This window comes from Dysidea avara, chromosome 7 (genome assembly GCF_963678975.1).
Source record: "Dysidea avara chromosome 7, odDysAvar1.4, whole genome shotgun sequence".
Taxonomy (NCBI): Eukaryota; Metazoa; Porifera; class Demospongiae; order Dictyoceratida; family Dysideidae; genus Dysidea; species Dysidea avara.
The window spans coordinates 3925010-3952117 of record NC_089278.1 but is presented as its reverse complement, the minus strand read 5'-3'; the positions used below and the strand labels follow the sequence as shown (position 1 = coordinate 3952117).

Below are 27108 nucleotides of genomic sequence, written 5' to 3'. Positions count from 1 at the left end.
TGGAGTAGCAAATTGCAGATACCACTAACACGTCTGTTGATTCTACTTCAATTATATTGTACCAACAAAAATAGTAACAAAAGACTTTCTAAGTAATTCCTTAAATTCCAAGAATTAGCCAATTCCTTGTATGGCAAAGTAAATGTTTGGACATACAGTAGAATTGAGACAATTAAACCAACACAGTAGAGTTGGTAACGTTCAGGCACAGCAATGGCTAAAATATTCAAAATTATACGAATGAAGAGTTGTAGGCCAATCCAAAAATGATATCGTAGTTTAAATGGGGCTTGAAAGGCATCCATTAAAGGCTTTAGTTTCTGCACTACTTTAAATCGATACGCCACACCAGGAAACAAGAGAACTAGAGCGACTAGTGACAATACCAGTAACATCAAAATAGAGATTGCTCCCAGAAGACCATGCCAGCCGTGGAAGTATTTGACATTGGGATCTGTTCCAACCTGAAATTTGTGAGAGTTACTGTAAAATGCTGCAGGCCAATAATGAGGTAGTATGATTCTAATAATACTTTATAGTATAGGAATCATGGAGATTTGCATTAATTTTCTCCATCAATCAGAAACCATCCGTAAGTATACAATAACATACAGGGCCGCCCACGGGAGGGCAACTGGGGCATTTTGCCCCGGGCCCCAGCTTGAAAGGGGCCCCAGGAAGGGCCCCTTGAATACCTGTTTAAAAGATCGATATACTCTAATATCTAGATACTCTAATAGAGCAGTCACAATATTCTTCAGAGGAGCAGTATAGCAAGCTTATATATAAGGAGATATGGTTGGTGAGGGCAGCTATTGTCATTGTCAGCATGCCTTTTTTTTTTTTTGGTTTTTCAACCTACAGCTTGGGTAAAGTCGTGATTCAGAATGAAAACTTCCTTGCTACTGGGGCCCCACTTTAACTCTTTGCCCTGGGCCCCTCAATTTCTCTGGGCAGCCCTGATAACATACCTCCAGGGAAACCTGCTAAGAAATGTTAACTTAAAGGAATGTTCTTCTGAGTGATCAACTGACTAACTCACTAATGACAAACATTATGAGCTTAATTTCTTTACTGTTTGACAGTGTTTGTCACTTCCCTTCCCAAATGCTTAAATCACTTTATGCTCCATTCCTTTTTGCTTCTGCTAAGTCAAGTCATCAATTCGTGGGTAGTATTGTATGGTGTGTTGGCTATTGCACAAGAATAAAATAGGACTGAGCACCACACCTTCAACATTCAAAATAAGCAAATAGATTGCTTGGCCCTTCATGTTCTCCGTGTATATACGTATATGTCACAGGCAGAACAGTTACTTTGCCTACCAGTAAACAGTGTTTTGTAGAGTTGTGCAATTATAGCCTAATATATAATTATGTTGGGCAACATTCTGAGTTCAAGTACGTACACGTTGATGTGACACTAATATAGCACCATACATCATTGACTTGTTTGGCACCATTGAACATTGGAATATAGAGGTTTCAGAGTATAGTTATATAGACCCAATTACAAAAAAATGTTGAATATCACCTGACAACACATACTTTAGTACTCATGTTGGCTAATTGCACAAGTTAATAAATATATTATGATCATGAGCATTACATGTCAGATGATTAATTATCTTCCTTGTTTCAGCACTTTTTATTGTATTGCAATAATCCCTACTTGCAATAGCCTACTGATTAGCAGACATGGAGAGTACCAGGCTGAAACCCAGCTCTCATGACTGCCATTGCAAACTCTTTTTTTTTGTTTGTTTGTTTCTACAAAAGTTTCAAGTCCCACTTTAGTGACAGTAACTGCTTAAAATCCATTACATAATAACAAACACACGTGCACACTTGAATGACTATACAACTTTTAGGAATAATCATTTTCCAGCAAAGGTTCTCTAAACTCTGTATAATTAATAGCTTCCGGAATGCCCTCTTCAGTAACAGTAATATCAGTCGTGCTCACATTAGGATAATCGGTTCTTAATGATTTGGAGAATACCAACTCAATGTCATCAACACTCTCATTAATATTAGTAACATATGTGGTGTCAACAGTTTCTTCCTTTTTCTTACATGGACTACAACGAACCAGTTGTTTGAGCCTTGGAAAACGATGCAAGATATAGTAAATCACAATTCCTGTATATATGATCACAAAGATGGAGTAGCAAATTGCAGATACCACTAACACGTCTGTTGATTCCACTTCAATTATATGTACCAACAAAAATAGTAACAAAAGACTTTCTAAGTAATTCCTTAAATTCCAAGAATTAGCCAATTCCTTGTATGGCAAAGTAAATGTTTGGACATACAGTAGGATTGAGACAATTAGACCAACACAGTAGAGTTGGTAACGCTCAGGCACAGCAATGACTAAAATATTCAAAATTATGCGAATGAAGAGTTGTAGGCCAATCCAAAAATGATATCGTAGTTTAAATGGAGCTTGAAAGGCATCCATTAAAGGCTTTAGTTTCTGCACAACTTTAAATCGATACGCCACACCAGGAAACAAGAGAACTAGAGCGACTAGTGACAATACCAGTAACATCAAAATAGAGATTGCTCCCAGAAGACCATGCCAGCCATGGAAGTATTTGACATTGGGATCTGTTCTCCAACGAACAACAGTTCCTGATGAAGTTTTGATTCGTCTGGACACTAAAATAGTAAAACTAGTACTCAGTAGATAATTGTACGTCACATATAGAAAGGTAGCAAATGCTTTAGTGAAGTTAAATGAAAATCTTCTATTAATATTATTAAATTTTTTGGTTATTAATGTTAACGCTCCCATGAAAAGGAACACATATGCTGGTAAAATAAATTGCAGTGCACCTGTAACCAAAAAAGTAACCCCTTCATACAAACAGTCTTGGTAATTTGCTCCAATAACACTTAAAAAAATATGAGACCTACGAAAGAAAGCATTTCTAAATGTAGAAAGAACATTTAGGTAGAAAATCACTCCATATAAATAACCATCTGACACATAAATATGTAGAACAAGTACAAATATCAGCAATAACAGTGCACTAAGCACCAGATACGTTAGCCAAATAATTACATTAGAAATTCCTGAACAAGTGTTAGTGCAGCCAGAGAGATCAATACGAGCAGAATAACCTTCCCGACAACCACCACACAACACTCCACTACGATAATCTACACACTGATCATCTAAATCAAATGGGTCAATTGACCTTCTGCCAGAACAGTAATTTTGCACACACGTCAATACAACAGCTTTAGCATTCACATTTCCCATCCATTTATTTTTTGGTCTCTTCAGTCTGCCACTGGTGAAGTTGCAAGTTACACCACGGTTCTCTAAAGCTGGATCACACACACAAGATTTACCAATGTAAATAAAACCAAATGGTGGACAACTTTTTAAGTGTACTGGAATACTTAACTGAGCACGGGATAATGAAGAATAGATAGTAACATTAACATTAGTATTCTGTGAGCCATTAATCTGAATAGATATAGGAGTAGTTCCACGGATTAGCTGAAATCCAGGGTCCTCCAATTCTGCTGAATAGTTCTGACTTGCCAAAGCTCCTTGTGTAAATGCATTAGTAGATACTACACTGATGGCACTTTTGTTATAGTAGTTAATAGCACTCAACAATATTGTAGTCACCTGACCTGGAATGGCAGTAATGTTAGTAGTGCTAGTATTAATCATCACACTGTAACTAGAGATGACATTATCATTACCCGTAATATTGGGAGTAAACTTCAGAATGTCATTAAAGTTTGCTTCAATAAATTGCAGAGCATCATCATTTGTAATATTAAATCCTTCCTGATGTAACCAGGGACATCCCAAAATATATCCAAATATGGCAGATCCCAATACTGCTGTATTATTGATAAAAGACACTGAAATGTTATAGTCTTGGGAGTAACAAGTTTCTGTCAACAAACAATAGGGATCATATATGCCAAAATAGATGGGACAGTATAGGTCACTAACAAATTCAACATTAATTGCTCCACCTATGTAGAGAGCTTGATTATTTGCAAACAAAATGTTTGAGTTGTTTAACACAAGAATTCTGGAGTTGGATCGTAAGTTTAATGCGCCCCCAATAAATGCCATGTTATGTTGAACTTCAATATTACCATCCATCGCTAATAGGGACGCTGAAAGACTAACTGCTGTACCAATGTTATCGGAAAAAGTAGTGTTACGAATTTTAGTACTGATTCTTTCAAAGACGATAGTACCATAATAAGATTGTGAAGTGTCATTCACCAAGTTATTTCTGAACAAGCAATCTTCTAACGTTATTGCCGTAGAATTTTCTAGTATACCATATGCACCAATACAACTACCAGACAACCCTACATTGTTGTCAAATTTACACTGGGATATGTTAGCATAGAAATTAGACGATAAAATGTCTCCAAATGCAATGGCTCCACCAAGCATAGCTGAATTGCCACTAAAATTACAACCCTTTACATTAAAGAAATGCTTTGTTTCAAGCTCAAGCACAGCAATTTGAAATGGACGGATGTTAGTAACTACACTAATACTGCCTCCATACGTTGGAACCTTATCATAAAACATACCGTTTTGTAAAAATATGCTGTTTTCAATTGACACATTGCTGGACGATGCATCATAGAATATGTCAACACTTATGGCAGATCCTAAGAAAGCATAATTGTTTTTGAATACTGCAGCAACAATACGGGTAGTGACATAATATCTACCCTGGTCCTGAGCCAAAATAAGTTTGATCCCTCCAGTAGCTGTGGCATTCCGATCTGTTATAGATAATGATGGAAACTGGACTGCATCAATATTTAATATATCTGACACAGAACACGAAAGATTGTCAACAAAAGTACCTCGAGTGATATTCACGTTAGTATCAAGCCTAGGATATCCATCACGATTGTTTACGTATAAGAATAACAATGAACCACTGACTGACGATGGGTTAAATGCACATCGATCAGCATTTATTATAAATGGGAAAAGACACTTGTAACATTCATCCATGCTAGCAGGTCTATTGCTCTGGAACATCACATCACTAAATGTAACCATGCCGAGAACATTAACACACACCATACCAATTCCTTGTGTTTTAGTCACTGTAACATTGTGAAGTGCTAAGTCAGTGGATCCTATCATAAAAACTGCAACCTTAATTCCCGGTCTAAACCGGTAGGACGTGACCACCTTATTGTGAATTATATCATTGACAATGGTTAGGTTATCACCAGTTAGTCCACACTCATGGATGGTGATGCCAGTTAGAGTGAGTCCAGTGATGTTGATGAACACGAGGCCTACTCCATATCCACACGTTATATTGGCTGGACCGTTTATAGTCACGTTGGTCAGGTTAACGATGAGGTGAAAGTCTGTCACATTGTACAACACTGAATTATTCAACAATAGTTCTGAGTGTGACGATAGGTTGTCCAATTCTTCGTCCAGTGACACAACTCTTGCTGAATCAACAAAATAGGTTTGACTGCAATAGCTCAGGATAGTAACTATCCCGATTGTCAGTTTTAAACACCTGTATAGATGCATTTTGTTCACTACAGTAGAATAGGCTAGGTCGATTACCTCATTTTTCTACGCACGAAGGATACTGCAGTCACAAACAGGCTGGCACGCGAGACTAAGCTTACTACACAATCTCGCAGATCTCATGCCTCGAACTCTGATCGTAAAGCCCCAAAACATAATGGTATTCATAGCTAGAGAATTTGGGAGTTCGCAAATCGAGTCCACTTCGGATTTCGTCGTTTTATAAGTCACGTGGTCAACCAACAACTGTGTACGCACAAGATCATTCTTAAAATCGAGCTCAAAATAAACAAAACATTAGACATATTTCTAGTGTTCCAGCTAAATGCACCTTCGTGTACAAGTTTAAACATTTGCTTTCATTACCAGAAGATAAGTCCAATGTAATTTTATAGTTGAAGCCTTGGCTGCATGTGTCAGCCGTTTATCATCATCATGAGCCTGTTGGTGTACAGTCCCGTGCCCTGAAACAAAACCTTCACAATACAATAATTCTGAACAATGCAAAATTAACCTTAGTGTGCCATCAGTGTCTGGTTTTGTCAAAAGTTTCACTTTCTCTTTAACACTGTCATTTTGTTCTACTCTCTCACATTTCTGCTCTTTCTTTTCCTCGTTCTTCAATTCCTTGCCAATTATCCAATAATAAAGGGGCTTAAACACTGCTGTCCACAGGAAGACGAGCAGTGGAACCGCAATACATGTCAGTCATACCATTTTTTTAAAACTAAAAAAAAAAATATTTTCTAATTATCGCCACGCACGATATCATCCGCTCGGCCATATTAGAAACAACGAAACTTACCGGACAAACGTTTTATCGTATCTCGTCGCACAGTCAAAGTGAGTTACTCTGTTTCTGTGAGGAGTGTTTCAAATATAGTACAGAAACGTCATTCTATATGTTGTACTAAAAATAGACTCTGTGGGCATAGATCTAAAAATACGACTATGCCTTATACCGGCGCATTCCCACTTCAACACTTGAACCAACTGACTGTGATACACTTTATGTATCTTAATCCCCACTTTCCTTGGTGTAAACATCATGGCAGTGTGTTGTTAATAAATCATATACATATAATACCTCCAATAGTTTGCATTTGTTGACATGGGAAGGAAGAAGATAGCAATCACTCGTATAAGTGATGAGAGGAACAGACAAGTTCGTACATGCAAACTTGACTGTTTACATCATACGTACACATGCTCCACAGATAACATTCAGCAAGCGCAAGTATGGGTTACTGAAGAAGGCCTACGAACTTAGCATTTTGTGCGACACAGAGATCGCCATCATGATGATTACTAACAACTGCAAGCTCTACCAGTACGCCAGCTCCAACATCAATGAATTCCTGATGAAGTATACTGAGATACAGGAGCCGTTTGAATCAAAGACAAACGCTGACGTGTGGCAGGTAGTTTAAACACTGGAAAATAATGTCAGCTACTGTTGTGTTAAACAGGATGTGACAAGGAAAGAGGTAAAAGGTGAAAAGGATGATTCAGATGATGAAGCAGAAAGACCCCAGCCTAACCAGGTCTCTATAACTCATACCCATCAGTTCTATCACTGCCACTATAGGCTACTGTCAGTGTTGCTAACTATGAGAAAATCAATGAAGAATTTGATCAGATGTTTAAACATAATCAGAATCAAATGGAAACGCTTACAGTAAGTGTAAATACACAGGTAATCTCTTTACATTACCAATACACAGGTCAACACGACTACTCACAACGTGGTTGCTACAAGAGATTCTCCCATGACAAACAGCACCATGTTGACCTCCCTCCCTCCCACCATGCCTGTGGCTGTGCCTGTAACAGATGACACTAGCAAGGAACAACCACAAGAGCAGCACTCGGGAAGGGGAGGAGGGAACATCTTTAATCCCATGCCACCGCCACAGGTCCCACCACGAATACAGGCCCTTAAAAACCCACAGTTGAAGCTCCACTTGCCAGGGTCTGGACGAAACTATATCAAACTGGGCAGCAAGGACTCATCTTCACCTCGGTCAGGTAGTGGCAGTGCTGGCAGTAGTAGCGGTGGAGAACTTAATTCAGCTAGCAGCCAATCTGCAACTCCAGTGGCAATGGGTAGTCCTTCGTCACTTGGAAAAGGTTCCAAGCCATCTCTCAGAGTTGTCATTCCTGCCTCAAAAGGATCGCACGGAAAGTCGGTAAGTTCTACAGCTTTAATGATAATAGTATTGTTTTCAAACTACATGTTGTTGTGCAGGGTATGGTGCAAACCAATCCAACAACTAACATTACACAGTACCCGAAAGTTGTCACTGCTAGCCAGCACAATGATCCTCTAGCAACACCTATCATGTCACTAGCCACACCCAGCTTGTTTAGCAATCTGCCATCAATGATGTCAGGCCTTGGAGATTTTCCATTCAACTCAAGCACATCTGAACAGCCAAGTGCACTAGTGGCAATACCAATCAACTTGCAACAGTCTGCTGCGGCCACTAGTGGCAATATGATGCTACAAGCACACAATCTTGGCCAGCCATTTTTGCTCACTCCAACGTATGAACCAAATGCTCCTCCTGTATTCCCATCACCCGGAGGTTCATCTGTCCAGGGAGGTAGCCAAGAAATCCTTGCACACTATCTGCTACAGCAGCAACAACAGATGCAGAAACAATCACACAAGGTTGCCCCCAAAGGGAACGACTCATCTACTATCATAGAACAGCCAACATCACACGGTTTTGCTCAAGTGGATAATTCTGAGCAAGAAATCTCATTTGCTGGCTCGATTGATCCATCAAGGACTACCCTACAGTCATACGATCCCTCCTTGAGTAGCTCCACCCTGGAGTTACCAGTGACTAAACGTGTCAGATTAACAAGTTGATGATAATAATAAACAGATTGGTAGGTTAATACAATGAACTTTGTATCCTGTGAAAACTGTAAATTGTGTAATACAAATGTGTAAAACTAAGTTGAATCAACATTTCAAGACTATAAAGTTTTGCTTTTTTAAGTGTTACTTTTTCCTGCTACGTTTTGATTTCGTTTCTTCTTGCTCCTTGTCAGCTATAGTTGCTTTCCTTTTACCTCTCTTAGGACGAGTGGTAGCAGCCTCTTCTACAGTAGCATCAGTTTCATCCTTTACAATATAATATTATGTTCCAAATACTCAATAAATTGTACCTAACATACTTTTACTGGATCTTCCTGTTTGGCAGGCTTGTCTTCGTCCTTAGTGGCACTAGACGCTTTCTTCTGAAATATAAAATGGTGGAATTACTTACATATACAAGTAATAAGTAACTTTACTGTCTGTTTCTTGGTATCAGTTTTACTAGTCTTTTCACTTTTCTCTGGCTTGGTGCTAGCCTTCCCTTTGGCTTTGGCAGCAGGTTTCTTCTTGGCATCTGTGGGAGCCATTGGACCAGGATCGCCCTACTATGATAACTGACATTGCTTACTACAGATGGTGACATTACCTTAAACCAGACCATCCTCTTCTTTCCATCAGCCATGCTGTCCATATCTGACTGGTTGTAGCACTGCAGCCATTTGTCAAAGTCTTCATGATCCTCACCGCTTGCAGTAAGATCATAATTCTTACCAGTTCCTAACATTAACAGTAATAGAACACAACACACAATAACACATACCTAAGTTGATGACTTCCTTTGGAACGTCGTGACACAGTTTTAGGAAATCTGGTGATTTGCTCCCATCCTTGACTTCTTCCAAAACAGTGCGGGCACAAGTGAAAGGTGGAACCTTAGCCCTGTACATGATCTCTGAACGCAGGTAGTTACCAACTCCATTGAAGTACTTCTGCTCAAGTAATACTTCACAAATTGGCTTGTTGAATAGCTTATTTCCCGAGTTGTCCAGCACATTAGCACGAAAGCTGTCATATTCAAACATGGGATCTGGCCCCCTATCAGGACCCCAACCATCACATGGCTCCCAAGAACCAAATCTACGCACATCCACAAAATGTAGTGCCATCTTGGGCTCATCTTGAGTGAAGAAGCTCAAATGCGCATGTTTAACTTCCTCACTGACTGGTGAGAACTTGAAGTGACCAGACATTCCAAACCGAAATATGATGCGAAGCTTATTGTCCTTATTCTCTTCACACTGGAGCTTAAGGCCCATCTCTTTCCCTCTGGTTTCGCTGGTGATCGTGTACTTGGGGGAAGAAAAAGTGATCTCGCACGACTTGCTTACAGCTGATTTGACGATCTTTCCATCAAAGAACCGACCCTTGCATACTTTGTTCACTAGCTGACCGTTCATATACACCTCCGGACCCTCAGGCATGGCTGCTGATTGCTGCAAACAGGAGGTAGGCAATATTTAGAATAAGACACGTTGCGACAACACCGTTGCTAGGTAAAGCCTGCAAACAGAGAAGTGTGAAATGGAACGTGTTTCATCAACGCAGCAAAGAAAATCGGCTGTCCAGAGTGGCAAAAGACCAAAGACTGTTACCCTTAAACAGCCAAAGGTGTTGGCTTCGTCTAGTTCTGATTCAAATAGGACTGCAGCATTCACACCTGGCTCGCCGCTGTCAGCTTGTCCTTTATGTGGGAAGTCGTTCACTTCACATTCACTTCCAATACATTTAAAAACGTGCAAATCCAAACTGTTCAAGGAAACTGTATCCTCAGACACTACGAAGGATCCACCCAACCCAGCCAGCAAAGACTCTAGTACAGACTCTTGTTCACGTTCAGTACCTCGTCGTAAAACAAGGAAGCCTGGAATGCTAGAGTGTTGTTTCTGTGGCAAAGAGTTCACAATGCTTGAAATGGAAGTTCATGTTCCAAAATGCATGGAGAGTGATAGCCGATTACCCTCTTACATAACATCTCCAGCAGTGCTGCGTGATAGGTTAGCTGACTTGACAGAACAGATGGACCTAATGGCATATGATGGGTTCATGGACAGCAGACTGGTCTGTCATTCTTGTGGTAGGAAGATAAACCCTGAAAGAATGGAGGTACACCTTCGTGCATGCAGTGGAAAACAAGGAAGGAAAGTGACTACTTCAAGTAAACCAATCCAACCTGGTAGTGCTCCCCCAGCCAAAAAACCCCTGACAATTGTGTGCCACATCTGTGGCAGAGAATATGGTACCAGTTCCATACAGATTCATCAACGACAATGTTTTAAGAAGAATGTTGAGAAGAATCAACCATCTCCACTGTTACAAAGTAGGAGTTTCCAAAGTCACAATGGTAGTAGTGCTTCAGCTACAACTGCAAGGCCTCCCCCCACTGAATCACAGGATACCTCCAGCAAGCCTGCTAACAAGCAATCAGTGTCTAAACAAAAACAAGATGGTGGTAGCAAGGGCAGTGGATGTGGTAACGTGTCCATCAAGTTTCCAAAGTCTGCACAACAAAAACCACCACCTGAAAAGACAATTTTTAGAAAGCCACCAAGTGTGGTGTGCTACATATGTGGCCGTGAATATGGAACTAAATCTATAGCAATACATGAGCCTCAGTGCTTGAAGAAATGGCACAACGAAAATGATAAGCTACCAGCTTCAAAACGCAGACCAGAACCTAAAAAGCCACAGCTGGCAGCAGATGATGTTACCAAAGTCAAAGGAGCTGTTGATGGCAAGTACAGTATTGAGGCCCTCAATGAAGCAGCTTGGCAGTCTGCTGTACAGCAGCTAGTGGCATGTGGCAAGTGTGGTAGAACATTTAATGCTGACAGAGTTGCCAAACATGAAAGTGTTTGCAACGCCACCCCAAGAAAGAAATAACACAACACTCATTTAAATTGCAATTTTCCTAATATTTTATTACAATAATAATATTAAGTGTATCTCCTATCTGTGTAATGATACATGACAAAAATACAATCTCTTTTTATCATTTTCCTAGGGCTTCTTTAATGTCTCTTACTAGCATAGACCCTATGACCATTTTCTCACAGTTCACAGTAATTTTTACCCCACCATCCATCAGTTTAATAGTGACTAGTACTAGTACTTGTGATGAGAAAGTAAGAGCAGCAAACTGTAGACTGGTTGTGCTCGGTGAATCAACAAAACAAACGTTGGCTCGTTGAAGAACAGTGTTCTTGATATTCTCAATGTCAGCGGTAGACGAGTGACATCCAACCTTGTCTGATGTCTCATTCATCCCACTGAGTTTGGCTAGCATACAACACAAAAATGAGACCAATTATCTCCAACTAATTAGTAGAGCGGCTAAGCAAAAAAATCATTCACTTTTAGATAAAAGCACTGAACTTGGTACAACTTTTGCTTAATTCCTGCTATTTCATATTAGATACAGTGCCATTAAAATTACCCGTCAGATCATGCTGACAAGTAAAATCAGTAGACTGTATTCCAAATGATGTCACACAATAAAATGGCTGCGGCTGTTAGGGATATTCTAACAATTTCGAGAGAGAGTTCCAATGAGGCTTAATATATAGTTGTACAACGGCCACGAGTGCTCTGCCTGATATAAACGCACAAGCCTGAGGGCCGTTAGGCCCGAAGGCAAGTGTGTTTATACAGGCAGAGCACGAGTGCACGTTGTATAACTGTTATGTACTACTCACCTAATAGGTGGGGAGAGTCTCACAAGACAGCTGTAACACTTATAAAGGCCAGGTTTCTAACATCGATTGTGGGTAACCAAGCTGGACGTTGCCATGACGTTCCCCTGCAGTACTGCAGCCATTTGAGATATTGAAAGCTAGTACACTATGGGTTATATCACTAACCTGCATTCGCTGTTCGACTCTCATCATGTAGTGCTCAGCATGCCAGTGTGCCATATAGACTAAGCACCAGACTAATCGCCATAGTGATTCTCTCGAGCAAAAAAAAGCAGCTAAATAGACAGTTTAAGTAAACAAAACCTAACTACTAAACGATACTAGTCTAATTCTTACTATTCACACTGGCTAAACTCGAATCTGGTGGCATGACAAAACTGGTTACCACAATCGAACATAAAGGTTAGTATTATTTACAATATATTTGTTTTATTGAATCATGGACTACAGTTTAATCTGGGCTAAGATAGCACCAGACTAGTAAGGTGTATAAGTACGTTTATAGATATGTAGACTAGAGTTGTGGACACCCACGTTGGCTTTTTCGATTGCCATTGGCTGCTTGTAAACATTATACGTATTGGTGACGTTATGGCCCACAATCGACCTTTACATGTCAGGCTATAAAAGAATTCGAGTGATCTGTGAAGTGTCTTTCCACCTATTAGGTGAGGTGTCGTAGTGGTCTTCGCCACCGGCACTTGTGCTATGCTGCACAAAACCGCAGCCAGTGCAATATCTGTATATTGCACTGCGGTCAGTGCATTATAACTTATAATGCACTCGTTGTGGTCTACAAAACCTCAACCAGTGCGTTATAAGTTATAATGCACTCGCTGCGGTCTGCAGCAGTGCAATATACAAATTATGGCACTGGCGGTGCCTTTGAACTGCCCACGCAGAGTGGTACATTAAGATTCAAATCACCATTCAATCCTGGAAGAAGATATTGACCTATAACTACCAGGTACAGTTATAAAGGTATAAAATCTATTCTCTAACGTTGGGTTAGAATTTTTCAGCTGATTTTCAAAGTTTAGATGAAATACTATTGTTTCTTTGTTGTAATAACCAAACCTGGTAGTTTTGCCTCAATATCTTATTTGTTAGCCTCTATATCAATCTTAGAAATCTCAATCGCCATTGGTGATAACACTCAAAAATATAAGAATCCCCCAAATAGAAATTTTGTGTGATGTCATTTGGAATACAGTCTATAGAAAATGTATTGTGGAAGCCACAGAAGTGTTCCACAGGAAAATCTACTGAAACTTTGCATCTGCATAGGTGAGCAAGGGATGGTCATATACAAAAGCTGATCAAGGGAGGTGTCCATCCAGGCCATTAGCTTGCCATGTTAAGAAACACTGAGGGTCATGGTTTATGAAGCCATAGATGTGCAGTTTATTATTATTTCTATTGGGTTGTGCTTGTACTTTTGACACTAAAATATTGGCTCCATTAGAAGTATTTAAAAAACAGTTAATTTACCATATTTTGAATTTGAAACACTTCAAAAATGAAGATTCTGAATGTACTTGTATAGTTTCCTGCCCAGCTAGAAATAGGCTTATAACCCAGTTTTAAAGTTTCAAAACATGCCCTAAGGCAATGAGTTTGATGTGGCACTGTATCTCAAATGATTTAGTATACCTTACTCAACTTCCACAAAAAATTTGGTGCTTTTATCACAAAGTAAATAATTTCATCAAATTTGTTGCTTAGCCGCTCCACTAAATGTTAACAAACCTTGTTGTTTTAAAAATTCCTCACTACTAATTTCAATAGCCTGTATTAATTCTCCAACCAGTGGTTGAATTTGAACTGAGTATTTCTTATCCGGATGTACACTAAAACAACAACAGGATATATACAATACCTGGCATGTCATAGAGTAACTTACCACAGATCAAACTTAGCAGGCTGTAGAGTATCATTAAAGTCAATACCCATAGTGACAGAAATTGATCCTCCAGGGGCGAGCTGAGTTAGGTGGGGTATATCTTTGATGGCCATCCCTTTCTGAAGTCTTTTAGAACCGACGCTGATCCCACTTAGTGTGCCATCAGATTTATTTGTGAATGTCACTTCTACGGCCACCATCTTGGGAGAATAGACATGTGCTCTTCGTGTAAACTTGTACTCAGCTGCCAATCCTTGTCCAGTAATGCGGTTTAACAGTTCAAAGCACTTGGTAGGCTTGACAACAGGAGTTGCAACAATCTACACACCACACACAACAATGTAACTTACACACAACACAGCCACAATTTCATTATGTTTAATAACAATTGAAATTGGATGATAGTCGAATAATACAAATTGAAATCGAACAGCATTATATGATACAAAAAAGCGTTAATGTTTCATTGCCTTGTATATCGGTGATGTGGAATGGTTGATGACAGTGTGTGGTTCTGTAGTGTTTGGTTTCAGCAGATCTCCTCCCATCACAGGAACAGATGGTGTCTGGCTAGCTGGCCCACTCAAGTCCCAGTCATCAAAAGACAACAAGGCAGACTCCTGAGCCTTCCCAGCAACAGCAGGAGCAGTGCCAGTCTAAAGAAATACAAATGTTTTTAAAACAATGCAAATACACTACATATTTGATATACTCAAATTAGGAGGGATCCATCAGGCACCATATAACCAAATGAAGTATTGGCCAGTGTGATTTCACAACTATACACAACAACCGTAATAGGTACTGATGTTTCGAAATTCTTGTCACAATTATGAGAAGTATGCATGACACAGCACTTACTTCAACATACAATGAGTGGGGGTAGCTGAAATGAAGCACACTGCAATAGTAATGCGTTAGAATACTTGTGATACCAGTTGAATGCATTGAACATCAGCCATAGGCCATTCCCTGATATAAATGTTACAGCCAGGTAGTCTGAAGCTATGGAAGAAAACTTCCTTGTTAAGGCAAACAACAGCAGCTAAGCACCCCCCCCCCCCCCCCCCCCAATTATGCTCAAATTTTTACCTATTATGCTTTTGAGCAGTGCTCAAAAATCAAGCCTATTATGCTCAAAGTTATGTTTCAAAATCAAGATCATGTTTGTGAACTGACCGTTTTATTAGAGTACATTTAGTGTTTTCTGACTGCTATATTAAAGTGACTGCTTTCTTAGAGTATCTCGATTCTATTACTGCAAAGTGTGAACAATCAACCAAGTCATGATCATTTGAAATGCAGTAATAACACATGTTGCAGCTTTCTTTTAGGTAAACAAACAATACACATTTTATGATACCATTGTTCCCATTTAATGCTTTCAGTTACCTATTATCAAGAGCTCATAATGTATGTAGAGAGGGAGAGTATCTGAAGCTGAATTGCCTCTTCAAAATGCGTTGCGTTATAATATTACACAACGGTTACGAAAACGTGTTAACTTGCTTAAATGGCTATAAGTGAATATCTGCACATAACATGCGTGTTACACAGATAGGAATAATTTTATTTTTTCAGTGCTGTGGAGGACAGCTGTTATTCTCTAAGCATATTTCATGAAGAAGAACAGGACAGTGAAGACATGCAATTTTAGCAAGAAACCAAACACCTTCGGAAAAGACAGGAGGACAATGAGGTTAGCTTCACTTCTGGCAAGACACTAAACCCTTCGACAAACACAACTGATGACCCCAAGAATGACCCAGCTGGTAAAGAACACAGCGACTGGGACAAGACCTGAGAAGACAATTTGGATCATTTTCTCACAAGAAAGTGAACCAATCAGTGACCCAGTCGGTGAAGAGAACAGAGAATTGTTGCAGTCAATTGCTGTAAGTAGGCTTTATACATACCTGGCAATGTTGCAGCATCCCTGACGACATTATGCCCTTGCATTACCTCATGTTTGCCAGTGGTAGCTAAATGGCAAGAGGAGGGACAATGGGAATATTTGCTGCAATGACTCTTGAACTCATTACTCCATCTACATGGCGATGTTGATCACAAAAGGACGATGACATGGGACCAATTTCCACCACTGTTAAACGCTCCATTTTGTTCGCTCCCACCTCCACTTGAAGCCGTCATACTCACGCAGTGGCACAGTACATGTGGCTTCTAAGCGCAGTGGGTAATAATAAGCACTCCCTCCCCATATATATATATATATTATAAACTCTTAATTAATTAATTAACCCATTGATGCCCAAATTATCTGGAACCACTAGCCGAATTGCCAAATCGCATCACACTAACCATCCAATACACAGAACCACTTAGTAACCATATATCTAAATACTTGCTATAAACTAAGGAGGTTGACTGTGTTGTTTTTGTTTACATAACAGTAACCGCAACAAAGTTATCAAACAACAAAGTCTAAACTTTGGTAAAAACCAGCCCAAACAAACAATGGAATCCAACTAGCTATACAGTTTACTTACAGTGCGATCCATTCCACAGCTGGTTTCTTTGTAATTTGTCCCATTTCTGCTGTTGCGCATGCGTATCTGCACTCGTGTCCACCTATTGTGTCGATGTTAGGAATTTGAAGTTCTGTTAGCAAGAAAGACCAGTGGGATTTCATGCAATACGTGGCATTTGAATTTCGCCGAGTGCACCAATATGAGCTTTACCTGATAGCAACTGTTACACACAAGTAATTGCTTAGAATCGTGCTGTACGGTGTGAATGGAGACTGCTTAAATTTATTAGAGTCGTGCTATACATTACTGGACAAAGTTGCTATACATTACTGGACGAAGTGTAAGGATTCTTACTGTCTGTATGTATGTGTGATAAGCATCTACATAATTACATGTATATTTAATTAAGTCCTGATTAACAGGGCCATAGCAAGGGGTCCACTGCTCCGGTTTTGGCTGGATTACCTCGAGCACATCACGTTTCCGCTGTGATGAAGCAAAGCTATGGAAACGAAGTTCAATGGCATGACAGAGGTATCTAGAGCACAGGCTTAGCAGACAGGTATCTAAAATATATCGCAGTATGATCATATCAAGCTGAAGGCATATCATATCAAGGCATATTAAGCTTCGTGCCATACCACGTCTGGGATAAAGCAGCCAACTGTTGACTTTACCTATCTCCATCAATGTATAACACTTCCTTTGTTGTCAGCGACTAGTTTTCAATTGAAGAACAATTTAATTCGCCTATTATGAAAGGCTACACTTTACGCTATTACACAACAAACGTGCACTAATCCAAGGATCCAGTTATGCCAGAAACAGGACCTCTCTATGGGCGTGTCTGTTTCAGTACCAGTGCATCTTGCTATGAAATGCATTTTACAAGTTATAGCAAGGCTAAAGTTTATTCTATGCGTGAGTTATGATGCTATACCGCCATATGGCGGCAGTTGCCATTAATGGGCTAATATTACTAGTATATTAAAATTAAAAAAAAATACAGTTCCAAGCAATAAAAAATAGTGAAACAAGAGATGAATGATGCTATTACAGCATAGCTCGGTGGGAAAATCCCTACATTGACATGTTATATTGTTCAATGCCAAAGTAGGGATTTTCCCACCAAGCTATGCTGTAATACCATCATTCATCTATTGTTTCACTACTTTTTATTGCTTGGATCCCTACTTTTTTAAAACCAATACACTAGTTTTTTGGTCCTTTTGTTATAGCATATAAATTATAGAACTATACACGTGTGACTGTTCTACTAGGGTGACTGCTGTATTAGAGTATATACAACCTTTCACCTACCAGGGGATGTGTCACTATTTAGTTAGGCCAATAATAACAGGGTGTGTCATCATGATAGATTGTTAAGAGGTGTGGTCTCGGTGCTCAATTGTTATTAATCAACCAAGATTGCGTTAATAGGTCTGGCGTTCAATCAATCGTGAAGTTACAGGTACCTATGGAGACTAAGCGCTTCAATAAGTTTGCGCGTCTAAATATGCTGCTCACGGAAAGTGTTGATAGGAAAAATTAATACCTCGATATGGTTTCATTGCATGGTGAAGGAAGAAGACTAATCTGGATTGAAGATACTGTAAAAGGAAAGATAAGTCACACCCCACTGGTGAGTTGTTATTGTGGCATAAAATGGTGACCGTGTGGTGCTTCATTTGGCCTCCAGCCTTACGACTGTAGTCAGGCAGGCAGGCAGGCAGGCAGGCAGGCAGGCAGGCAGGCAGGCAGGCAGGCAGGCAGGCAGGCAGGCAGGCAGGCAGGCAGGCAGGCAGGCAGGCAGGCAGGCAGGCAGGCAGGCAGGCAGGCAGGCAGGCAGGCAGGCAGGCAGGCAGGCAGGCAGGCAGGCAGGCAGGCAGGCAGGCAGGCAGGCAGGCAGGCAGGCAGGCAGGCAGGCAGGCAGGCAGGCAGGCAGGCAGGCAGGCAGGCAGGCAGGCAGGCAGGAAGGCAGGCAAGGCAAGTTCTGGTGATTTTCTTGTTTTTGATACTGTATTTGATGTCAGATGGACTAATATTATTCCATAAAAGTGATTCTCGTTGTGTAAGATGTTTCTAGGATGATTTTTATAAAGGCTACATTTTAGATGGCGTGTCATTTTGGGGAGATCCCTAGAATACCACCATAAAGTATTGATAATAGTGGAGAGGAGAGTGTCAACACACAATCAGTGATATCCGTAATGACATTTCTTGACATTGCAATTATGTTTCATGCATTGTATCTGTCACAAAACAAAATGGCCGCTGTAGTGTGGGGACTTTGTACAGGGAAGTATTGGGTGAGATAGTGTTTCCCTATGATAACATTTATAAATTTGAAAAAGGGTAAAGGTGAGGCATATAGTATATAATGCAATACAAATAAGCCTATTTTTAAAATTTCGGTCTGCTTTCCTTGTTGGAGTGCATTTAGCACCATCACAATACGTGTACTACTCATAGCACTCATACACAGTATCTACAAATGATTAAGTGTGATTCAAAGAGATTCCTACATCACATTTCCTTTTTTTGCCAGTGTGCACTTGTTAACAGTTACTTAACATGTCTGAGAGAATCACTTTGAATCACACTAAATCATTAGTAGAGGCTCTGTATAGTATAAGATGCTCTCCTCTCCACTATTATTAACTCTTGTTGCTATTATGCTTTACAACATAATCAGCTGGTGCCTAACAGTAGTGTACAGTTGCTGAGCATGTAAAATTACAATTGGCAGAAAATTCCCTAGCCGCTGAGTTACTGCCTCCCTTATAGTGCACAAAACTACACCTTGTACCTTTTGGGAGTGTTGCTTCTTAACTTGGGGACGTAATGGTTGTTCGGGTTGATCACTGTCAGTTTCTTCTGTGCTGGATTCTTCACTAGTCTCCTCTGATTCACTCTCTGAAACATCAGCATGTAGTACAGTAGCATTTAATAAGAACAGTGTAGCACCTTTAGGTTGTGGCTTCTTGGAGAATTTTTTCTTCAAGTTTGCAAGCACTTCACCGGCATCTGTTGAACTGCTTTCCTCCTCTTCTGTTGTACTTTCTTCCTCAGAGCTCTCCTCCTTCCCTGATCCATCAGTTTCTGTTTCTCAATCAGAACAAACAAAATTCATCTTCAAATAATACAATTAATACTGGCCTACTCACCTGTTTCACTACCAGATTCTTCATCCGTTGATCCATCTGAACTGGAGTAGAAATCACTGCTCTCCTCTGTCTCAGTAGTACTCTCCTCTGTATTACATAATGACAATGTACTCTAGTTACATACATCGATTACCTGACTCAGAATAGAACGACTTCTTTTTCTTACTTTGTGCTTTACTGTAGAACATGTCATCCTATACAACAAAGGATGAATGAGGGAATAGCTCTTACACTAAACATTTACACTGACCTCAACATTTCTGACAGATGGGTCAGGAGCTTCCTCAGGGAAGTCTGGCAATGGAATGTACCCACTAGCCTCATTGTTGATGGAATGAGACAATGAACCAATCCTCCAAACACCATGAGCTGTATAGGATGACTCAAGGACTGAGGCTGGCTTGCTGGCCAGTAGGATCTTTTTGGCATGTTTAGAAAGTGCTGTCTCCTGCAGACAGACAGACATACTTTACAACTAAAATTCTTTACAAGTTTTCGTTACTTCATCTGGCACTACGAGCTGACGAAGGAATCTTGCTCTATCTCTGATGTCATAGTTTTGGTCATACTTGGCAAGATTGAGTACATACTGGTACAACAGTTTCGTCTGCATAGCAACAGCTGATGACATATCCAATTAAATTCACACAGTTGCACACCTGTTTCTTGTTCGTCACACACAGTTTGGCAGCTAAGTTGACTATCTGTAGCTTCACAATGTCTTCCTGAAAAAGAAAACAATTATAAGTATGGATGGAAGTAGGGGTGGACAGTATTGATCAATATCATACCACGGTATTTTATATTACAGCACAAGAGTGAAAAGATAGTGAAATCAAAGGTGGCATATTACTTCTTGAAAGCTTGTCTTTGCTGAATGCTGTATTAGAGTATTTGCTAAGCTACCTACAGACATTCCCTTAACTATTAAAATTTAGTGAAAGAATGCAAATGTTATCTACTAAATGCCGATATTTAGCATCCTATCATCTCAGTCTTTGTCCCATATGCTCATATGTTTACCCTAGATGGTCAAAATAAAAATCATTTTAATCATGACGTGTTGCTGAGTCTATTGGTATACAATAGATCATCATACAGTACAATAGTACTTATCGTATTATATAGTAGAGACCACAAAGGAGTAGGCGTGACCCACAAAATAACATCACCAAAAACCAGCCTCAATTTTCCCTGACAACGATGAGGCAGTATTGGTTAGATAAAACTAAGCCCAAACAAGCCTTCAGATCAACCCGAAACGCTTTCAACAAGTTGCTACAGAAATTTTTTTTTAAATTATTTAACGGATTTTTCTACTGACAGAGTAACTGACTGATGCCTTTAGACAAGTGTAACTCAATAACAGCCAAGGCAGGCTTGATTTTTTCACTGTTCGATGTCACTTCGGCCCGAGAGGTGCCTTTTGGCATACCGCAGTACGTACAATGCATTCTTCATGGATTTACCAGTGTCCTCCTTTGTGTCCCATTCATCTTTGCTGACAGCGAAAAGTGTTGATTTTGCAGTAGCTAGCACATGATGGCTTTCCTTCATAACAGAAATTGTCTGTATTTTCATAGTGGCTATTTTGATTGCAGAGGTCCTTTTCAAACAGTTCTTGATTCGTACTGCTGTGTAACGGGTTGAACATAGCTGACAACAAAGCATAATAGATACTTCACTTTTCAGACGATAACTGGGGCACGCAGCACCATTTCTTTCTTTCGGTATGCATGGATTGTAGAGGTGCTTTTTGAATGGTATCTTGAGCACAGTAGGGATATAACACTTATTGTTTTACTGTGATTTGATATCGTGCACTACTCCAGCTTGTTTCAGTACTTTTTATTGATGTGCTATGGTCCCTACTCTAGTCAAAAATTCTTGTTTGTTAACTTACTGGTGAACCGCATACCACATCTGAAATGGCGCCGCGGCCCAAGCTATATGAATTATCGTCTGAAAAGTGAGGTATCCATTACGCTTCGTTGTCAGCTATGTTCAACCCGTCACACAGTATTTTGGATCAAGAACTGCTTTATAATGGAAATGCACAGTAGGGATATAACACTTCTTATTGTTTTACTGTGATTTAATATCATGCACTACTCCAGCTTGTTTCAGTACTTTTTATCAATGTGCTATGGTAGTATTTTCCGTGTACTAGGTATGATAACACAACGGTAGAGTGTAACATTGAAAACAGTGTGAAGCTTGGTTAGTAAGATATTTGCAGTTCATCACTTTGTATTGAAAGTACTCTTCAGTGTTGTGTAAAACTGTGCACGTATTATTGCAGTGCATAGCATTTATTTCATGTATAACATCATCGTAAAAGAGCAGATGGGTAGGACTCGTCTTATACTATATGTAATATTAATTTGGTTTTTAATACTCAAAGCCTAAGCTTTTGGAATTCGAAGGGTTAACTGGTAACAAATAGTGTTATTTATTGTGTGCTTGTTACATGTTTGGTCTCCATTAAAAGTCTGGCATGACTACCAAAGGCATGCTACCATGGTTAATCTATTCATACGCTGATTTTTCAACTGCTTGTTTCTTCAAGACTGTCAGAGTCTGATATTATGTTTAGGAAATGATATGACAAATCCTGATATGTGGTCAGACATACTCAATCAGACATACTCAATAGTATGTCTGACCATAGTTTCAGGCTCTGTATATGTGACAAGAATTGGCCTTGTTTATGCAAAATAATTATAGTCATAAATTCTGTGAATGTTTATTAGATTTGCAGAATGAGTCCATGTACAGTATGTACTGGATTTTGAAAAACAGTAAAAAATGAGAAGTGGAATTTTTTTTCTCAAGAAAATTGACATTTCAGTCTACCAGATGATTAGTGGTGACAGTAAAATTTGCTTCCATATAGGAAAGGTGAAAATTTTGATTGACCATAAATATTATGTTAGACATTATGTCAGGCATTTGAATGAAGATTTTGAAATTTTTTAGCAGGTCAAGCAGTACTAGAAATGAGCCAAATTTCAAGATAGTGTGAAATTGCATCCATGAGTTATTAAAAGTTTTTGAGGATCCAGCTCAATGCGTACATATATACTATAGGGCATATACACTTTATTGTCTCCAAGAAAACATATGGAGGTTGTCGAGAAGTGGTAGAGATTCACAAGGTGACATTCAACCCAAATTCTTCAAGAGTAAGTGAGGATTTTAAAAAACAAGAGACATGATTTCCAAACTTTTTGTAAAACAAACATACCCCTGTATTTTTTGTATTGTTCAAAGAACAGAGACAAACTACAACAAATTTTCTTGCAGTCCATATGAAAACAGCTTCTCATAAGTGCTTTACTGAGCACAAATGTAAGAATGTAAATATTGATGAACACATTAGCTTGAAAGGCTTACAAGCAAAATGTTCACTTTAGCTAACAGCCACCATCATTACCTCCTTTCATGGAAGAGTTATCACAAAAGGCAGAGATAGTTGACCCAACATTCCAGACATCAATTGCCTGCCTATTCTTATATGGAGGAGTATACAATATGGCACCTAAAGGTGAAGACTTTTCTTTTTAAGTGGAAATACCACTAGAAAGTACAGAACTTGGGACTACTGCAAATGATCATGATCCTACTACTGCAAATGATCATGATCCTATCAAACCTGATACTACCCATATATGTGTTATGTTGGTTGTCAAGGTTTGTAATTGGTTGGATAAACCTTTTCTTTAAATGGGGAGCCATTATACAAACATACAAAATCTTCACTTAGCACACATATCTAGATTAGTGACAATACGTGTGAAATTAGCACATTGACAAGACAGAACAGGGTATCACGCATACTAAGGAGTAAACATATTTGGACACAGTACCTCTGAGGTAAACGTCTTGGCAGTTTTTCGGAGTACATCTGGGGCTATTTTGGGAATCAAATGACAGTACTCTCCAATTAACCACAAGATGCTAGCACGAGCCATCGGCACCTGTACTCACCATGACTAACATCACTGCAGCCACTAAGTGTATACTTACTGTAACAGTGTCCACCAGTTTAGCCACATGTACAATAAGGTCTTTGTGCTCCTTTGGTTGTAGCTGGATCAACTTCTTAATCACCACCACTGCCTCTCCCACCACAGTCTCTGTGGAACAAGAAGATAGTAATAACAAGACAAAGTGGTGACCTCAGTATACAGCTGTATGAAAGAGAAGGCTGACAAAATAAAACTTATGACAAGAAAAAAAGGAACTTAGTAGTGACACAAAGTCATATAGGCCCTTATCCACCTTTTGCAGTAATAACAGTTGTAGAAATGCATGTACCACTAATGTTTATATATAGTACAAAGACAAAACTGCTCAGCACGGCACACCCAGCCACACTACAGTACACATACCATCCCTGTTAGATAACAAAGTGGTGAGGCCATGCAGACACACTTCAGTCACTTCAGGAATACTACAGGCCACACGACCAATAGACTGTATGGTAGTAGTGACAAACTCTTTGTCACTATTGTTGACATATGTCTGTCCACAACAATAACAAAGTCACATGACCAGTACAATAATTGTCACTTACTCTAAACTCTCTTAAAATAGAATGAATATTTGACTCCCCAGCAATGTTGGCAATTATTTCCAACTAGGGAAAAAGTAACACGATGAGGAAGATGATTGTATTTAACAGACGCTGACCTTCAGTAGCCGGATGTGTGTAGGATCATTTGCGTGGATAAAGAAGCTTTTCATGTATGGCTCAAACAAGGCCTGTGCCAACAGATAAACAGATAAATAAGGTTTAAACTTCAGCACTGGATAACACTTACAGTTCGCTGAGCAGTAATAGTAGCTATGTTACTAAGAACTGTACTCTGCACTTCCCTACAAATGCAGTCATTGAAGCTAGTATCATGTAGTGTAACTATACCTGTGGCTCCGCAGAAGTCTGATGAGTGGTTTAGCAATAATATTAGTTTCTTCCCGAGGAGCTAAATAGTGATACAGTTGAGCTGTTGCCATTACAACCTGCAAAGAGATATGACTAGATAGCAATTAGACTTAAAATGGACTCCTTACAGCTGAATTGCGGCTCTGCAATAATGGCTTGGCATTTTTCAACAACATCCTGTGATCTGAGTCCATTGTGTATGTAACTTTCTTCTTCTTCTTGGTCTTTTCGCCATCGTTCTCACTTTCTTCTGAGCTGCTCTCTCCTGATTCAGATTCTGGATAGAAAGCTGCTTCCTTGAATTCCTGTATATAACAAGAGCCATTGTTAACTTAATAGTACAGTTCTCTAAGCATTGTTCCATACAAATGATAAAATTGCAAGTATTACATGTATATTTCGTGCATGTTAGACTATACCACACGCTCTAGGTCCTACAAAACCATCACTTATACTTCACAAAGAAGGACATTATGCACTACTGTAACCACAGCAACAACTGCCAACAAGATGCTGCTAACCCATAACATTATATGGATGACAAACATGTAAGAATTCAAATCACATGATTAAAGGTCACATGAATTTTAACTGATAAATCCTGGTATTTATGAGGTCTTTCAGACAATATTCATGAATTTATGCAAAGTTTGATCAACCAATTTGAAATACCTAACTCCTATAGTTGCAAACAAAGGTGTCATTTATTGTGTGTTTGGAGGAGAGCTCTACTACAGGGTATCAGTAATAGACCTCATACAGTAAGCTACTTTACAATCCATCCCACAATAGACTGGAACAAAGGTTCAGAAGCTTTAAACTAAGGTTTTGAAAACTTTGAAGGTGTGGTTTTATCTCACAAAGCTTCATTACTATGGATACTGCCATGTTTAGTTAGTCAAAAACCCATGAGCTATCTAGGAAGCATACAAACATCATTGACAATACAGTGGCATTTTATAGTCTGGGAAGTTGCATTAGAGCCTGTAGTGCAGTTGAGACCATATGGGTAAACACCCATAAGTTATGATCATTAATTACCAACGTGGCATAATTTTAAGAAGCTTTGGAGGGTAAAATTTGACAGCCCTATCCCTCTATATACACATGCAACATAATCAACTGCACAATGTCTCCATGCTCGTCCTTGTTTTAAGACATTCAACACACACACACACATGCACACACTCACTTCTTTATTGGGATCAAGAAATTGTGAACGAGCATATCTGGTCAACATGTTCAGTATAATGACCTGTCCCCACTCATCAACATCAACTAGTAATGTGCACAACTTGCGATAGTTCTTGTGGATCAGGTCAATCCTGTCTGGGCAGACCATTTCAAATGCCATCACCACACTACCAGCTACCAGCTAAAGAAACCACTTAATAATCAGCCCCACCCACAAATTTGCTACTTACTGTAGTTTGATCTTTCAACAGCTTCTCAATCACTTCAATCAAAGCTTCTTTTTGCTCTGGATCAAGTCTATAAATTATGATTATATAACATATGCTTTATAAAATGGTACGAAGCTCACTTGTATAGTTTAGGTATAGCATGGGCGGCTGCTTTGCGGACATATGGGGAAAGGTCAGTGCTTGATTCCTTGATGGACAACATCATGATTGGAGAAATTATCGGTACTCTAATGCTGGATAACACCCTCAGTGCACTGGCACGGATTAGCTGGTTTGGATCCTAACAAATACTGAATATAACCATCCCAAGGCAATAGTGACAAGCCATACCATACCTTGAGTGCTTTTTGGAAAGTACTGATAGATAGTAGAGCAGTGTCCTGTTGTTCCTCTGCATATCGCACAAGGTAGACATAAACTAGCTTCTTTACCTGTTCAGAACAATACTAGGAATCATGCACTATTACTATAATCTTGCTGCTAAACCTCAGTATTTTTTGCAACCACATTCTTCACCACTGCAGGAAAATAATCAGAGGCATCTGCCCCTTTAGCAATCATCTAAAGTGTTCATTATTTAGAATAAAACACACAGTGCACTTATAAAGCTACCAGTACCCCGATTAAGATCTTCATTGCTTCCAACTTTAACGCATCTTTATTGCTATCTAACATTGAACGCAAATCTCCGCCCCTACAATTAAATTAAAACAAAAATAGGTTGCTTAATTCACCCTCTACAACTTTAAAGATAATGAATTGAAAGATAGTGCACTACATTATCCAACACGCGTTCTTACTTTTTGTTACCAGGGTTGAACAATGGTCGTGAACTAATGGTAGGAGGATCCAGGTCGCTAGAACTGAAAGACGACCTGGTACTGTCCCCTCCGCCAACTCCAGGCTGTTGGTAACTCGCACTCATGCTTACAACAGCTGCAACACCGACTAATACGAATAAAGCGAATTTGTGCTTCCCCTTAGCACATGACCGTTTACCACTGCCCGCAAAATATTATAGTAATAC

The 27108-nt window shown here is 39.4% G+C and overlaps 5 protein-coding genes across 6 annotated transcripts; 2 read left to right on the top strand and 3 right to left on the bottom strand.

Moving 5' to 3' along the window:
- Positions 1-1481: 1481 nt before the first annotated feature.
- Positions 1482-6530, bottom strand: LOC136260892 (uncharacterized). The gene is made up of 4 exons (XM_066054796.1): positions 6374-6530; positions 6083-6295; positions 5605-6032; positions 1482-5554 (listed from the first exon to the last, which is right to left on the bottom strand). Exons 3-4 carry the CDS (start codon positions 5607-5609, stop codon positions 1867-1869), a joined length of 3693 nt encoding a protein of 1230 aa, XP_065910868.1. The 5' UTR covers positions 5610-6032; positions 6083-6295; positions 6374-6530; the 3' UTR covers positions 1482-1866.
- Positions 6270-8584, top strand: LOC136260895 (myocyte-specific enhancer factor 2C-like). Its single transcript, XM_066054800.1, has 7 exons — positions 6270-6411; positions 6665-6733; positions 6786-6989; positions 7038-7112; positions 7157-7246; positions 7293-7757; positions 7817-8584. Exons 2-7 carry the CDS (start codon positions 6680-6682, stop codon positions 8444-8446), a joined length of 1518 nt encoding a protein of 505 aa, XP_065910872.1. The 5' UTR covers positions 6270-6411; positions 6665-6679; the 3' UTR covers positions 8447-8584.
- LOC136260898 (endonuclease 8-like 1) lies at positions 8430-9961 on the bottom strand. Of its 2 annotated transcripts, none has more exons than XM_066054804.1 (5): positions 9219-9961; positions 9045-9175; positions 8875-9000; positions 8758-8817; positions 8430-8704 (listed from the first exon to the last, which is right to left on the bottom strand). In XM_066054804.1, exons 1-5 carry the CDS (start codon positions 9877-9879, stop codon positions 8582-8584), a joined length of 1101 nt encoding a protein of 366 aa, XP_065910876.1. In that variant the 5' UTR covers positions 9880-9961; the 3' UTR covers positions 8430-8581. The 2 variants fall into 2 exon arrangements, with proteins under 2 accessions (XP_065910876.1, XP_065910875.1); XM_066054803.1 differs by having other exon boundaries at positions 8758-8820; positions 9219-9955.
- Positions 9903-11400, top strand: LOC136260896 (zinc finger protein 474-like). The gene has a single exon (XM_066054801.1). It carries the CDS (start codon positions 9980-9982, stop codon positions 11336-11338), a length of 1359 nt encoding a protein of 452 aa, XP_065910873.1. The 5' UTR covers positions 9903-9979; the 3' UTR covers positions 11339-11400.
- On the bottom strand, positions 11347-27103 carry LOC136260893 (AP-3 complex subunit beta-1-like). The gene is made up of 26 exons (XM_066054797.1): positions 26882-27103; positions 26700-26775; positions 26568-26642; positions 26417-26512; positions 26201-26361; positions 26082-26148; positions 25850-26032; positions 24786-24962; positions 24637-24734; positions 24536-24590; positions 24405-24476; positions 24289-24351; positions 24104-24236; positions 23739-23848; positions 23579-23689; positions 20369-20434; positions 20212-20316; positions 19960-20157; positions 19843-19903; positions 19710-19796; positions 19510-19644; positions 19352-19458; positions 14524-14709; positions 14054-14373; positions 13900-14000; positions 11347-11734 (listed from the first exon to the last, which is right to left on the bottom strand). Exons 1-26 carry the CDS (start codon positions 27004-27006, stop codon positions 11448-11450), a joined length of 3255 nt encoding a protein of 1084 aa, XP_065910869.1. The 5' UTR covers positions 27007-27103; the 3' UTR covers positions 11347-11447.
- Positions 27104-27108: the final 5 nt, after the last annotated feature.